The sequence below is a fragment of the Sceloporus occidentalis genome, unplaced genomic scaffold, assembly GCF_023333645.1.
Source record: "Sceloporus occidentalis isolate IW3139 unplaced genomic scaffold, rSceOcc1.0.p SCAF_5, whole genome shotgun sequence".
Classification (NCBI taxonomy): Eukaryota; Metazoa; Chordata; class Lepidosauria; order Squamata; family Phrynosomatidae; genus Sceloporus; species Sceloporus occidentalis.
Genome location: NW_028316985.1, coordinates 66,151,844 through 66,167,144, shown reverse-complemented (window position 1 = coordinate 66,167,144; position 15,301 = coordinate 66,151,844). Strand labels below are relative to the sequence as shown.

Below are 15,301 nucleotides of genomic sequence, written 5' to 3'. Positions count from 1 at the left end.
CTTGCAGTGGTTGATCATCCCCGCCCCCCCCCCCCCTCGGAAGAGTGTCTCCACTGTGTTAATTCACTCATTCTCATTGAAAGTAGGAAAATCTGCAAGTATTCTTTTTATCTTTTTATCTGTGATGCCTTCGCCAACACTCAAAATTATATATATATACCAGAGGCAGAAATAACAGTTTATGGATAGATTCCTATACCAAAGAAAAGGAAAAGCAGTTCAGTATGTTTCATCAGTTTTTATTCAGACTTAGCAGTACGCACAAGTGAAAACAACCAGGTTAGGTAAGCCTTACATAAGCAAGCAAAAACATTTTGAACCTTCTAAGGATCGCTTGAAACTTTCTTCCAAAATACATAGAGGCGATCCTTAGATTACTTTTTCTTTCACCACCTTCCACCTTTCTTTTGATTTTCATTTTGATGGCCAAACTTATAGATGTATGATTTTGTAACATGCTGGGGGGGGGGGGGGGAGCTGATGAGGCAGGCTAATTCACTCCCCACCTTCTTTCTTTCTGTTTTCCCCTTCATTTATTCTCAGTAAGGAATTCTAGAGACAGTTGCTGTCCCTTTGCCCATTGTAGGCAGGCAGAGACACAAAAGAAGCAATTCCAACACTTTTCAGTAAACATTTTACATCCAAAAATAACACGATATATGTCTGAAATGAAACAAGCAGGTCAGGAAGGCCAACTATGAGTACAACAAATACATTTTGAGCCTTCTAGAGAACACTTGAAAACACCTTCCAATATATATGAGGAATATATTTTTAAATTTATTTCACCAGCCTCTACTTTTCTTATGATTTACATGCCAAATGTTTGATCTATGCATCTTAAACATGCTTGTGGGAGCTGTTGAGACAGCCTTACCTGCTGTCCCTTTCTTCTATTTTGCTGTTCTCCCAAGCGAATCTGAAGGCAGCTGCTGTTCATCTTGCCTGTTGTAGGCAAGCACAGACAACTGCAGTAGGATCGGCTGAGGAGTATCCCAATTCCCCCCAGCTCTAGCTTCATTGTACTGTTTATTGCAGAAATGCTGCTTCAACCCAGCAACTGAAAGTCTGTGTATCTCCAGTCCTTCATCATCATACCAATGCCAGTGCTGTGCCAGCTAGACAAGGAGGAAGAGAGGACAGGCTGGATGAGCAGAAAAACTTTACAAAAAGGTGTGACTTTGTCAGAGGCTTTGTTGACTCAGATATGTCTGTAAAGTGTGGGCTTTCTTGGTTGCTTCTCCTGGGTCAAAGAACGCTTTTACCAAGGGAGGATAGTTTGGCTGCACTGAGATGAAAGAGAATTTCCAGTCAGAGCTATTCACCAGCCTTCAAATAAAATTAAAAACACAAAGTAATCCTGGACAGAATGAAAGGGACTGAACTGCTGTCTCGTTGTCTTTCTACTAGTAGGCAACAACTTTTGTATTCAGGCAGACCTTTGGCAACTGACCTCATTTACAGGGAAAGAGGCATTTAATTCAGAGGTGCTGTGTTTTCTTTTATTGGCTTGTTTTAGATCTTCAAGCTTTTATTAATTGAATGCATACTATTTAACTATAAACCACCTCATGTGCCATTTATGAAAAAAGCCAAATATATAAATCAGATAAATGAATAGATATACAAATAAAATACCTAGTTTTAATCTTAACTCAGTCAAGTAGTAGTCAAGAGGCCTTAGGCAAACCTTTGTCTCTTAGCCTTAGCCACTCATCTCAACTTCTCTGCCTTGAGCCAGTTATTTTTAATGATCTTTCTCTGCTCCTGCTAGGATTGTCTCTCCATCTAGCCAAATATTTTTGATGATAATCTTTGTTACCAAGGTGTGGCAAATTTACAAATTGCTGAAGTCCACTTGGGCTGGTATTTGAAATTGCTTAGGCAAAGGCAAACTTGCAAACTGTGTTCTTTCAACAAAGCCATCTACTTCAAGCAGAGCTCTAATCATTCTCAAATAATATGTAAATTCCTCTTCCCTTGCTCAGCAGTACTGTGCTGTGACATACATTACCCTCTCACAGCTCAGTCCCTTTTAGGCTGTCCAGGATTACTTTGTTTTCAATTTTATTTGCCAGGTAGTGAATAGTTTGACTGGCAGCTTAGTGACAGACAACCCTTAAGATAGTTCTTTTCCCCTTCTTTCTCCATCCAAGTCTATTTTTCCCAGTTCTTTTCTTTTCAGGTCTTCCTTTCCAACAACCATCCTATGATTCTGTTATCTCAAAATCTTTTCTTTGCAGCAATAGTCATGCTATCTGTTCCAATATTACCTATTACATTATTCCCATTTTTTCCAGCTCTTCCTCCAAGTATCTTCTACAGTGTATATGTATTTGCCTTCAAATTGCCTGTCAAATTATGACAACCCCATGTATTTCATACAGTTTTCTTCCTCCTCTCACCCGACCTTTTCTAAGGATTCCCACCTCCTTCCCTCTGAGCTGCACTCTCACTACCCCAAATCAAGACATCACTTATGCATAGTGGACATTTATGCTCGTAACTAGGATCACAGTTGGGTTATCGCATCATTGTCCTTGCCAACATGATTTCTGTATCCAAAGAAGTAGCAAGGGGAGACGCCATGAATCAGCAGCGCACAAACACTGTGGTAACAACATACGAAATGGACTTCAGAAACATTCTATGTTGAGTTTAGCCTCCACATGAATAATTCACTCTTTTTTCCTCATAAATATTACATTGACTTTAAACAACAGATTTTATCTGAATGGAAACTGAAGACCTTAAACTGATTCCAAGCAATGGTGCACAGACAGGTAAGGACCTAGGTTGTCTTTTGTTTATATCTGGCAAAAGATGGCTATAAAGTGCTAGCCACTGGAACAGTTTCCTTAAAAATGTTCAGTTAATCTTCCCCTGCAATTGTACCAGTAAAATAATATGTTTCTTATCATCATTGTTGTGTTCCTTCAAGTTGTTTCAAACATATGGTGATCCTAAGGCAATCCTATCATGGGATCTTTTTGGCAAGATTTGTTCAGAAAGGGTTTGCCTTTGGCTTCCTCTGAGCTGAGAGAGTGTGACTTGCCCAAAGTCACCTGGTGGGTTTCCAAGGTTGAGTGGGGATTTGAATCTTTGTCTCCAGAGTTGTAGTCTGATGAGAAAACTACCACACCACTCTATTGCTAATAATAGCTAAACAAACTATTCATCTACCTAGAACTATGGCTGTCATTCTAAATTTGTGTTCCTGGGATTAAGCCTAAACAAATGCACCTAAAATGCACTTTGAGTCAGGTGGCCTCTGATATACTGTATGTGGAATCACTCTTCTACCATGTGCATTTCGTGACTGGTACAGAGAAAAAGGGGCATTTTAGCCGTGTACTGGGATTTGAATTTAAAGCCCTCTTTCTCTTCCAACAAGGGACAAAAGAACTATTCCAGATCTGGAGTTGGAGTAGTGATTTCCTCTTCTACTACTATCAATGGGGGTGGACTGGAATAGGAAGACTGAGAAGGAAAACCTTCCCATCACAGTTTCCATCCTGGGAAGTGCAAGTTTTCAGGGCTTAGGAAGCCACATTTCCATGCCATGGATTTCCCTACCTCATAGGATCGCTCTCTTAGGTCCAAACCACACTGCAGAAATAATCCAGTTTGAGACCACTTTAACTGCCCTGGCTCAGTGCTAAGAAATCCTGGGAATTGTAGTTTATTATGGCACCAAGGTTCTTTGATAGAGGCAGCTAAATGTCTCACAAAACTACAGTTCCCAGAATCCCTAGCCAGGGCAGTTAAAGCAGTCCCAAACTGGATTATTTCTGCAGGGTGTTTTGGACCCTATAAATGTGAATAGGACTGTACTCTTACATGCATTTTAAAAAGCAGTAAAGAAAAACGAAACAAAACAAGGTTATCCCCACGTAAAATGCTGATTTTTATTTGAGTTCCTCTCACAAAGAATTGGTCTATTACAGTCATGGACTCAAATTACACTGATAAATTACCAAATCAATTTTTATACTGCTGCAAGGTAATTGTCTCCATATTAAGAAAAGAAAATACATTCAACATCAAGGTCCTTCATTATTCATCTCTTCACAGAGAAGCTGATTTAATACACTGCTCTGTTTCAAAGCCTCTATGTTAGAAATGTCCTCACTAATGACAGGTACATCCTCTCTTGGCTTTCCCGATGACAGTTCATCCTCACTATCCAAAAGTGTACAGAGAAGAGTATCATTTTCATAGGTAGGAAAATAATACCTAAGATGGAGGAAGAGAAACATAATACCTAGTTAGTCAAAGGCTTTCTTTATGTACATACTTTGGAGCACTGGGGTTACACTGTTTCCTCATAACCCAGAACCTGGACAAGTTACATTTTTAGACTGCAACTCCCAGACTACTCCAGCCAGCAAGATTATAGGAAGTGTAGTCCCAAAAGTAACTTTTGCAAGCTATGCTCATGACACAACCCTACATTGTTGGAGGGTGTACATGCACTTTGCTTCTTTTGGTCAGGCTGGTGAGAAATCTATTTTGTTCCAAGGGCTGAACTGGTTTCAAACTAGCTTGCTGGGGGCCACATGCCAGCAATGGGTAGGGTCACTCCCACGACTGGCATGTGATCCCCAACACGTTTGCCTGGACTGCTTTGTCTCACACACAAACATGCACAAACACATTCCATTTACATCCCACAGACTGAAATGAACCTATTGATCAACATCCTGCTAGTGACATGCAAGTGTAAACCCAACGCACACGTACGTATGTTTTAGCATTTTCTTCCTTTCTCCACAGTGACTAAATCCCCAACAGGATTCGAATGCAATAGTCCCCCCCCCCCCCCCCCAGCCATTGTAGAGTGAGCTGGAGGGATTGGAGAATCATCTGGCTATGCCCCCATACGGAGACACAGTAGATATTATCTCTAATCCCCCTGCTTTTCACTACCCACTTATGACCATGGGAGAGAGGGCTGCAGTAATCCAACAGTGAGTCTGAGAGGGGTTCAGGAGAGATGATATGTAGAACTTTTACGCTATGCTCTGCAGTACAGGATCTCACTCACAGTCTAGTCAGGCAACACTCTGTTGATGAGAGAAGCCAAAATCAGTCAGTGCCTCAAAGTGTAACTATATCCTATCCCCACTCTTCTATCCTGAGGAATGAGGCCTCAATGGAAGCCTAAAGGTAAAAGTCTGCCAACTGAATCTGATCTTCAGACCACAAATTTCTACACACCTGGTGTAGTACAATGGTAATCACACAGGAAAGAACTGTGTGATTGGCTTGTCCAACATGGTTGCATTATGGACACACATTTCCTAGCAGCATGAAAGCATTATTGGGAAATGTCTTCAACACAAACCTTATAATCTGTTTGTTCCATATAAACCAGTACATTTTGTCATTAGAAATCCTAGCTGGATTTTATGGCTTTTTCAGGATACAAGCTAATAACAATGTAGGATGCCCTTCTAGGAAGGAAATCAAGCGTGTACTTGATTTATTCTGTTTGGAGTGATTAACAGTTACCTCTTGCCACTTCATTGCACTGTATATTGTGGATGTCACTGCTAACACTGCAGAGCCGTTTTCAATGGATACTGGGGTCACCTCACATCAACAAAGACAATTAAAATATACTTTGTAAAAGAAAATGAGTTGCCCTTTGACGGTACTCGGTGAGTGCCATGCCCTGATTGATGGGGAATACGTCCATATTTCAACCAAGGAGAACAATTCTTTTAATCTGAAGATAAGTGGCTATATGAGGAAGCTTTAAAAATTGCTTTTTAAATGACATCTCCTAGAATTCCTCATGCTAACTGGGGGTTCTAGCTGGTCCTGCTTCATGGGGATTCTGGGAGGTATGGTTCAGAAAAGTGAAAGTGAAAGTGAGAGAAAAGCAAAACTTCCAATTGGTTGGCAGAAAAGACAATGAAATCTGCCATTATACAGCAATAGCAAAGAATGTAAAATCCAGGTCTCGCTTATCAGATACTATAATGCATTGGCTGCCAATACCACCAAAGAAAAGTGGGCTTACTGTGGCTGGTCCCACGTAGATCGGGCAGGCAAAGATGTTATGTGTCTGGTCTCTTCCATATGATTCACTAAGTCCTTTTTTGATGGGAATTTTTCCTGACAAATGTAACAGTGACACTGGTGGACCTCTCTCCTAATGAAGTTCACTACTTTCACTTGTTGATAGAAATTCAAACCTAGCAAATGAAAACAAGTGTTTAAACAATGTGTTAAATTTAAAAAGTGGAAGACAGACAGCTCAAACAAGATTGCTTGAATAAGACAAGGGTTAAAGAATTAAAAACTGTGATTGTGAAAATACAAAATACAATACATATTCCCAATTTTATGAAACAGGTATCTATGATCTAGCAAAGACAGACAAGAAAGGATACTGAAAAGTCAAACACACACACTGCTAGAGAGGGGAAATAATTAGTACATTTAATAGGAGGATGTGGTAGTGGTTTCTCCACAACCACCAAAAAGATGCTACCGTTTGATATTCAATAGGGAACAAACCTACCATTTTGTTTTCAGTTACTTGAAGTCACAGAGGTCGAGGCATAATAAGTTTTTATTTTTTTATTTTTCCCTCTAAATTACCACATTTCCAGTGGCAACAGATGTTTCCATTACAGTACTACAAGATTTACTCACCATGCTCAGACTTAATTTTTCGCAGGTCAAATCCATGAGTCTCCTAGGGTCATGAAAAGAAGAAGAGAGATTTCTAATTATGAATTCTTTTAAATGTTTAAATTCTTATGAATTCTTTTAAATGTTTTAAATAGAATTAAACTCAATTTGTATTAAAATAGTCACATTGGCCTGTTACAGACAGCCAAAATAAAGCTGCTTCGAGTCACAGTGGAGGAATGGTGTTTCAATGATGCACGCATCCTAAGAGTCCAGAAGCCACACCAAAGCCATGATCCAGTCCTTAGGGCTGGAGCGTGGCTTTGGTGCGACTTCTGGACTCTTAGGATGCATGCATCATTGAAACACCATTCCTCCACTGTGACTCGAAGCAGCTTTATTTTGGCTGTCTGTAACAGGCCATTCTAAACAAATAAGCATTAGACAACTTGCACAGTTGAAAAATCATTACTATATGGATTCCTTACCTAAATAGCATTTGAAATCCTGTATGTAAGTTCAGTTAGGGACAGTGCTTACAATTACTATTTTTGGGCTATAGCCCCCAGAATACCCAAGACAGCAGGGCTGCAACATTAAATATTATGGTTCTAGTTCAAAAAGACAGCAATCTACCGAGGTGGCAGCTTGCTCAAGTTTTAGTTAGGGATTGGTATCAGCCTAAATCAAACCATGATTTCACCAAGCATATTACTCTTTCTTGTGCATGATCTTTGCCTGCTTCCCCAAACGTGTTAATTGGGAAGATAAGAAACTGAAAGTGGATCTTTCTGTATCCAATGTCTATGCCATCATGTTCATGAAGTAAAGTCTCTAACGAAAGCAACTGATAAAAGGTCTTCCCTCCATCCCAACTGCCACTGCTGTGGTCTTGGAAAGAGAGAACAGCAGCCTGCATCTCTTTGACTTAATCATCTCAGCCACTACTGCTCCCTTTTTCTTGTGTGTTGTGCCTTTTAGATTGTAAAACTGAGGGAACTGTCAAATTAACAACTGTAAATCACTCATGTAAAGTGCCATGTATGCTGATGGTGGCATATAAATAAAGACAACAACAACAACATGAATGAGTTAAATTATGAAACATTATTCCAAACTCTCCAGACTTCAGTCATGCTTAAAGCAGACTTGCTGTAATGTGCAGGGCAAATTCCATTGCTTTCACTGGGTTGGTTCTGAGTGTTACTAAGGGGCTCTACAGACCACCCTGATAGAGCAGTGTCCTGATGCCCCTTTCAGTGCTAGATTAGGGCTGCAGCAATCACACACCATAGCCCCAAACTGGCGCTTTGCTGGCTCTAAAAGAAACTGCAAACTGCTGCTCCTTTTAGAGCTGGCAAAAAGGTGCCCTTGCTGTCACAGCGGCATTTTTCGGCACTTCTTTCAGCATGCGTCATATAAATGCCTTGCCAAAGGAGTGCCATGACACTGTGCAGTTGGGAGGGTGGCGTGACACTGGTGTGGGGGTATCGTCAAGGCATGCGTTGCCCAAACGCCATGCCCCCACACTGGCACTTCAAGCCGGTCTGTACAGCCCCTAAATCTGGATCTAACACAGGAATACAAGGCCTGTAATTCTCTCAAAAGCAGCTAAAAAGATTCTCACAGCTGTGGCTTGTTGGAATACAACAGAATATAGTGCCTTTTGTATGTATATCACTATGTATATGTCACTATTTTTGTGTCATTAAAATCTATCACACACACCCCCATCATTAATAACAAATTAAAGTTTACCCCACTTATTTTCCAAGGCAAGCTCTCACACACCAAGTAGAATCATATACTTCTCCAGACATTATCACTCTGTACCCCCCACCATTCCTCATAAGGGGCTATGAATGCTGAGACCTGCACTCCAGCAACATCTACAGGATTTCCAGCGCCATGTCTCTTACCTCCATGTGAACATACAGCTTTTCTGTGGTGTCTGTCTGCTTCTCACAGAAGAGGCAAACGGCACAAACAGGATGATCTTCCCAGTCAGACCAGTCTCTGTAAAGGAAGAAATTATTTTAAAAAAGCCATCTATAATTGGTGTCTGCTTCTGGGGAAAAAAGCTGGAGAAGCAGTAAACTTGGAGCCAAATTCTGCTATAATTGATCTACTTCAATAAACTGGAGTGATACAGTGTGGAGTGATGCTGTTAAGGAATTCTCAACCATTCCCTTCCAAAGATGTCAACCCTCTACCCTTGAATTTCTAAAGTTTATCTCCCCAACAGACAGGCAGCATTTTATAGTCAGTGAGCATGCTCAGTCCTTATCAAAAGGTGTTTTGGCCCCCTTAATTTTTCCCTAAATATTTTTATCTTTGTGCACCCTTCCCATTCTCTCAAGAATGCCAACATCCCCTTCTGTTTCTCTTTACCCCTACGTTGACTATGTAAATATTGGCACTCTGCACCAAGGTTTGTAATTAGAGGGACTGATAGCACAGTGATGTATATGATTTTGGCAGAAATCAGAATTTCACAAGATTTCCTTTGTAGGAGGCATACAAATTCTACCCAAAAGACACTGGAAATCCACAGCCTTTTCATTTTGGACATGTGTCCTCTCAATTTCTCTCTCTCAAATCTTTGGTCAGCTATTATTTATCTAAAGCTAACAGGTGGTATATAAGATACTGTTCTTGTTATTATAATTAGAAGCTAAAATGAAATATACATGTAGGTTAGATAGGATAAATGATATATTAATTTAGAAAGCAGATAGATGGAAGCAGGAAGTCAAATGTTAATTTTTGTGTATTAGTTGTTTTGTATTTTGTTCTTTTGTTTTGTGGGTTTGATTTGTCTATTCATGTTTATTTGTCTTTGTTAATAAAGAAATTAAATATTAAATTTTTTAAAAATAAAACTAACAGGTGGTTCATCTTACTCGTCCTGTCACATTTGTGGCTTTGACTTTTGTGGATTTGATTAATCACGGATTTTATTAATATGTTCTGTATAGGAATATCTAGGTCCTCCAGTGCAACTCTATGGTCAACTTTCACCAAAAGTCACACTGAAGGACCTAGAGATTCCTAGAGAGAACATTCCACTAGGCATTTTTAGCTCCTCCAGCTCAATTCTATAGTCAATCTATGGCAGATGTTGACCACAGAGTTGCACTGGAGGACATAGAGGTTCCTAGAGGTGTTCTCTCAGATAAAAATAGTGGCCTGTTACAGACTGCCAAAAATAAAGCTGCTTCGGGTCACTTTGAAGGTATGCTATTTAAATGATGCATGGGTCCTAAGAGTCCAGAGGTTGCGCCAAAGCCACACTCCATTCCTAAGCACTGGAGTGCAGCTTTGGTGCAGCTTCCGGATTCTTAGGATGTATGCATCATTTAAACAGCATACCTCCAAAGAGACCTGAAGCAGCTTTATTTTGGCAGTCTGGAACAGGCCAAAGTGATTTTGTGGTTTGCGTCTTTTCCACATTCATGGGGGTCCTGTGCCCCTAATCCCAGTGAATGTGGAGGGACGAGTGTACAGAATCCTGAGATGGGCATTTACTACTGTCACACTAGCAATAAGAGAAGAGATATTTCAAGTCCTCTGGCAACTGCCTCTTCATGCTTTGGCTTGGGACCTTCTCTAGGGCTGGCAGTTATAGTATCTGAGCATATCTTTCTGACAATTAAAGGGAAAAGAAGGTGTGATATGGGAAGTGACATTAAAATCTGTCGTACATTTGTTGCATTTATTAATATGAGCAGCAATCATGCAGTGAGGAGGCAAGATGGCTCACATCTCCATTGTTCTCCCCCCACCCCTGGGGGAAGGTATAGGAATCTATATATTTTACTCTCCAGGGAAATTGTACTTGGTGACGGAAGAGAGTTATTAAAAACAATAGTATGGGAGAAAGCAAAGTATCCCTCCACTGGACCCTAAATCCAAAATACTAATCTCAAGTCTGCTTTGTTCCTGAACGTCAGGGTTTCAAATAAGACATATCAGTCTTGTAGAGCAGATTTCCCACTTCCCCAGCCCCAAAATAGCAAAAAAATAGATCCCAATTTACTCTTCCTGGTTGGACAGCAATTCACGGTCATCTTCTGACTGAACTTCTTCCCAAGACTTTCCAAATTCCTGAAAAAAAATGCAAACAGAAATCCCCTTTGCTTCAGGAAGAGTCCAAGTTTTACATCACAGTACAGTCTTGGGTGATAGATGTAAATATTCAGCTACTAATTCCACATGTTAAGCATCTCTTTATATGCATTTATTTCATGTAATATTTGTGTTTTGGACCTGAGAAACATACTTAGAGCTCAAACAGACTGGCTTGAAACACCGGCTTTCTGACGGTTTGGGGGTGTGGCATATGCATGCTGCATTTCGCAGGAACGCCAAAAAGCCGTGGTGGAGAGGGGAAAAGCTAGATTGGGGCCATGGTGTGTGGTTGCTGCAGTCCCAACCCGGCTTTCTCAGGGGCAGCTTTGGGGCGATCTGTTTCTCCCCTTAGTCCCTTGTGTTTCATGTAATATATGTGTTTTGAACCTTAGAAACAGACTCAGTCCTTCAATAAAATATTGCAACAAAATACAACAATTTAGGAAAATAGTTCCTTATTAATGAAGAATGAGTAACACTTTAAGACTTTAACCATTTGAAAGGAGAGCTCTCATTTAAGTATCAAATTTCCTGCGTAGCTCTGAATGAGTTGTTTTGCTGATTGGTAAATGGGCTTTGTGATCGTCTGGGTGGGGAAAAAAACTGATGTGCCCACAACATCTTTATTAAAAATGATCTACCTTTGCGTAAGTTTGCCTGTCTTAAATCCTCAATAATTCCAATGAGATGAAAATATATGAAAGGGTTGTAAAAGTAAATATGTCTTTCAGGATAGGTAAGATTAATCCTGAAACATTTCTGAGAAAACAACTCAAAAATCAAAAACTACTATTTAAACCTAAGCTTACTCATGGTTCTAGACATCTGTGAATCAGCTTTTTTCAGTGTTTAAACCTCATACAAATTTTACTTTCCATTACTTATCAATCACTAACAGATAAGCAACAAGTCTAAGGACACCTTGGGACCGTAAGTAACATAACAATAGTTTAATATTCAAGACAAATGTTGACATCAAATGGTAAACTTTACAACTCTCCTTTCCTCAAATAATTCTTCACTACGACTTATGGGCATTAGCTCCACTCTCTTTAAATGTGTGTATGTGCCTTCAAGTCACTTGCCAACTTATGGGAGCCCCACAGATTTCCTAAGGTTTTCTTCGGAAAGAAATAGCAGATTTTGCCAGTTCCTTCCCCTGAAATGTAGCCTTCAGTACCTGAACATGTCAATTATTTCTTGTTCTCCATTTCCCAAGATCCTTTGTAGCACAGCTTATGCTTTTAATACTAAGCATTCAGTTATTTATGTTTATATCCTAACCTTTCCTCCAAGGAGCTCAAGCAGCATAGATTACCCCTTTCCCCATTATTATATTCACAAGAACCCTGTGAAGCAGGTTAGACTGTGAAACTGAAGTCACCCAGTAAGCTGTATGGTTGGGTGGAGATTTGAAAAGCCTCTTCACTCTTAATCACTACACCATATTCTATTTTAATAATCACTAAATACACCTTGCCAAGAAAATCCTATGATAGGGTCTCCATAACTCAGATTCAATGTCAAGGCATATAACAACAATTAAAGCTGCTAGACATTTTAGCAATAGTGATTATCCTAACATATCTTATCTTTGCTTCTTTACATAAAAATACCAGGGCAAAAGGGGAGAGAGATGAAAATGGAAAGCATACACCTGAACAGGTACAACACAAGGAGTAGCAAAACACTGCAGTAGTTTATATCAACTGGAAATTAAAAGAACAACAACAGAGAGATCCATGTTAATTCTTGCTCATAGGTTTCAAAGCTGTTACACCATGTCAGGTAAATGGTGTGCTGGCATATAGTGCTGGAATAGCCCTTAACAAGATGTCATTACAGATTAGGGATGTGAAATTCTGTAATTAATTCAGAGAGAGGTTACTCTCTAGGGTGCATTCTCCAAGTACAGTAGGATTCATTAACATTGCCAGGACAGCGAGACAATGCAAGCCATTAACACCCCTGGAGCTTCTCTTTCCCCCTCCAGAGTATCATATAGTTTCTTATGGAAATGGTTGCTTCTAGCAAATTAGCTGCTAGATTTTAATGAAAAGCTAACAGTTGGGGAAAAGCAACACAGAAGGGGAAAAAAAAGATCTCTCTCCTTCTTGTGCACTTAGCATATAATAGTATCAAGTGATCCACAAGTTTAAAATAGGCAATGAATTCTGGTGTGTGTGTGTTTGAGCTGTACCAGATTTTAGGCATTTCCAGCTGCCTTAAGAGCCTTGGGAATTTTGCCAGTTAGTTCTAGTGCAGGCAAATCAAAGCACTAATCTATTTAATGGTTTGCGTCTGCCCTCCACTAGGGAAATGAAAAGTCCACCAGGACCAATTCACCCAGACAGTCTGGTCCCATCGGAATATCCATGTGGAGGAATAAAGAGACAAGAACCCAAAGGCTATACACATTCCCCACCATGCTCATGACTGGGGCAGATACATGGGGATGAAAGGAGAGCTTGTGTGTGGCTGTTCAGGCTCGTATTACAGGCTTGCTTTTGTGATCTGGCATGTTGATCACACATCTAAGCCATTTGTAAATTGGCCCTTGGGGAGCGTTAATGCAGGGGAGATCAGTGAAACTATGACACATGCACACACAAAACTGCTCCAGAACAACAGCAAGCCCTCCTAAGCTATAAACCACAAATAATCGCATTACACTACATTCTAGGACACCAATAATATTACACAGCTTATTACTTGCATTACAGTAATGGCTATTTGTTTTGACAAATATTTATTTCCAAAAGAAATCTTGCTATAAAGCAATAGTTTATTACATGTTTGCCTTCTTTGAAATATCTCACACATGGTTCATGCCCCCTGAATGCTTCCAGGTGTGCAATCGTGAGTGATACGAGGCTACACATTTCTAATGTCAGTGTAGCTGCCAGTAAAAGAGAAGGAGAAAGCTTTAATGGGGATTGGGAAACTGACACAGCTAGAGCTGTTTGCCTCAGGGAACTCAGGTTCACACTATCATGAAGGCTTGCTTGGATAAACACTACTTATGGCAGGAGTGGCGAAAGCTGTGTACTATAATTGTTCTTGGAACTATGGTTCTAATGAGCCTCAGCCAGCATGCCAATGGTGAAAGAAGATGGGGGCAGATTTACAACACCAGGAGGGCCACACACTACCCGTTACTAATGTATGGAAACATAAATGGGGAAGGATATCAAACAAAAGATAGTGCTTCTGTATATTTAATAACTGGGAAGAAGAGAAACAAGTGTGTGTTTTTGGCCCCATACAGACAGGCCAAAATAAAGCTGTTTCGGGCCACTTTGGAGGTATGCTGTTTAAATGATGCATGTGTCCTAAGAGTCCGGAAGCTGCACCAAAACTGTGCTCCAGTCCTTAGGACTGGATTGTGGCTTTGACGTGGCTTCTGGACTCTTAGGGCGCATGCATCATTTAAACAGCATATCTCCAAAGAGGCCTGAAACAGCTTTATTTTGGCCTGTCTGTATGGGGCCATAGTCTTACCACAGTGCTATACAGCAACAGCTTTACTTACCAAAATGGCTTCTTCAGTCCATTTCTGTTCATAGCAGTTTTCCACATTTAACAGTATTGGAGAAAGCCTGTTCTGCACCATCCATCCTGGCTTTTTAAGTACCTCAAGGTTCTGTCTCCAACATCTACATGGTTACTCGGAGAAGGCGTTTGGAGGTTTAATCCAAATGCACATACTTCTACCTCTCATTTTCACCTGCAAATCCTAGAGAGGCTTGGAAGGCTCAGATTAGGTGTTCTGAGCCAGCTTTGAAACTGTTGGGTATAGCACCTTTTGCATGCTGAGACCTTCTAGAACCGTAACTATGCATGTTTATGGTAATTTCCTGTTTGAGTTACACACATGCCTTCTTTTCCTCCAGAGAGCACACCTTTCTTTGTCTCAGACTCCATTTTGTTTGTTTCTCTTCAGCATGCTTATTTTAGGATACTGATTAAGCTCTTTTAAAATACTTTCTGCTAAGTAGCATTTAGATGCTCTATTCTTTTTATCCTCATTATGAAGTTGTGCCTGTGTATATGAACTATGCACAAGATTTGTGAGTAAAACTATTGTTATGTTATTTTAAATGAAGACTCTGTTTCATCTTTTACTGGGCTAAGAAACATGAGTGGGGGTTGGTGTGGCTGGACTTACTATTTTCTTATGCTTTCCTGCAGAAAGCTCTGCTAAGGAGATTCACAAAATCTCGTCTATGTCTTTTTGATCCTTTTTTTAAAAAACTAAAATCTAACAGAAATAAATGAAGGAAAACAAACCAAAGCTTTATCTAGATATGGTTGTGGGTAGGGAATCCTGATGAATACTGTACAATGTAGGTGAACAACCAGTCTTAAGACAGGGTAGTACTCCCTGTGAATGACCAAGTCCACCTGGAACTTTATTATAGTAAAAAGAAGAAGAAAAAGAGGAGTAGAAGGGGGAAGTAGCTGCAGTGGCAGCATCAGCACCAGGAAATGGGACTCAGTATAGCCATGATAGCCCATGTAATGA

General features: G+C 40.1%; 1 protein-coding gene across 2 annotated transcripts in view; it reads right to left on the bottom strand.

Moving 5' to 3' along the window:
• Nucleotides 1-241: 241 nt before the first annotated feature.
• The window catches only part of ZNF277 (zinc finger protein 277), a 56,010-nt gene continuing 40,950 nt past the window's right edge, over nucleotides 242-15,301 (bottom strand). For both annotated transcript variants that reach the window (XM_089524309.1, XM_089524310.1), the window contains exons 8-12: nucleotides 10,685-10,752; nucleotides 8,565-8,661; nucleotides 6,667-6,709; nucleotides 6,029-6,203; nucleotides 242-4,236 (exon numbers count right to left, since the gene is read on the bottom strand). In XM_089524309.1, the coding sequence (XP_089380435.1) occupies nucleotides 4,044-4,236; nucleotides 6,029-6,203; nucleotides 6,667-6,709; nucleotides 8,565-8,661; nucleotides 10,685-10,752 (576 nt within the window). In that variant the 3' untranslated portion in view covers nucleotides 242-4,043. The remainder of the gene's footprint in view (nucleotides 4,237-6,028; nucleotides 6,204-6,666; nucleotides 6,710-8,564; nucleotides 8,662-10,684; nucleotides 10,753-15,301) is intronic.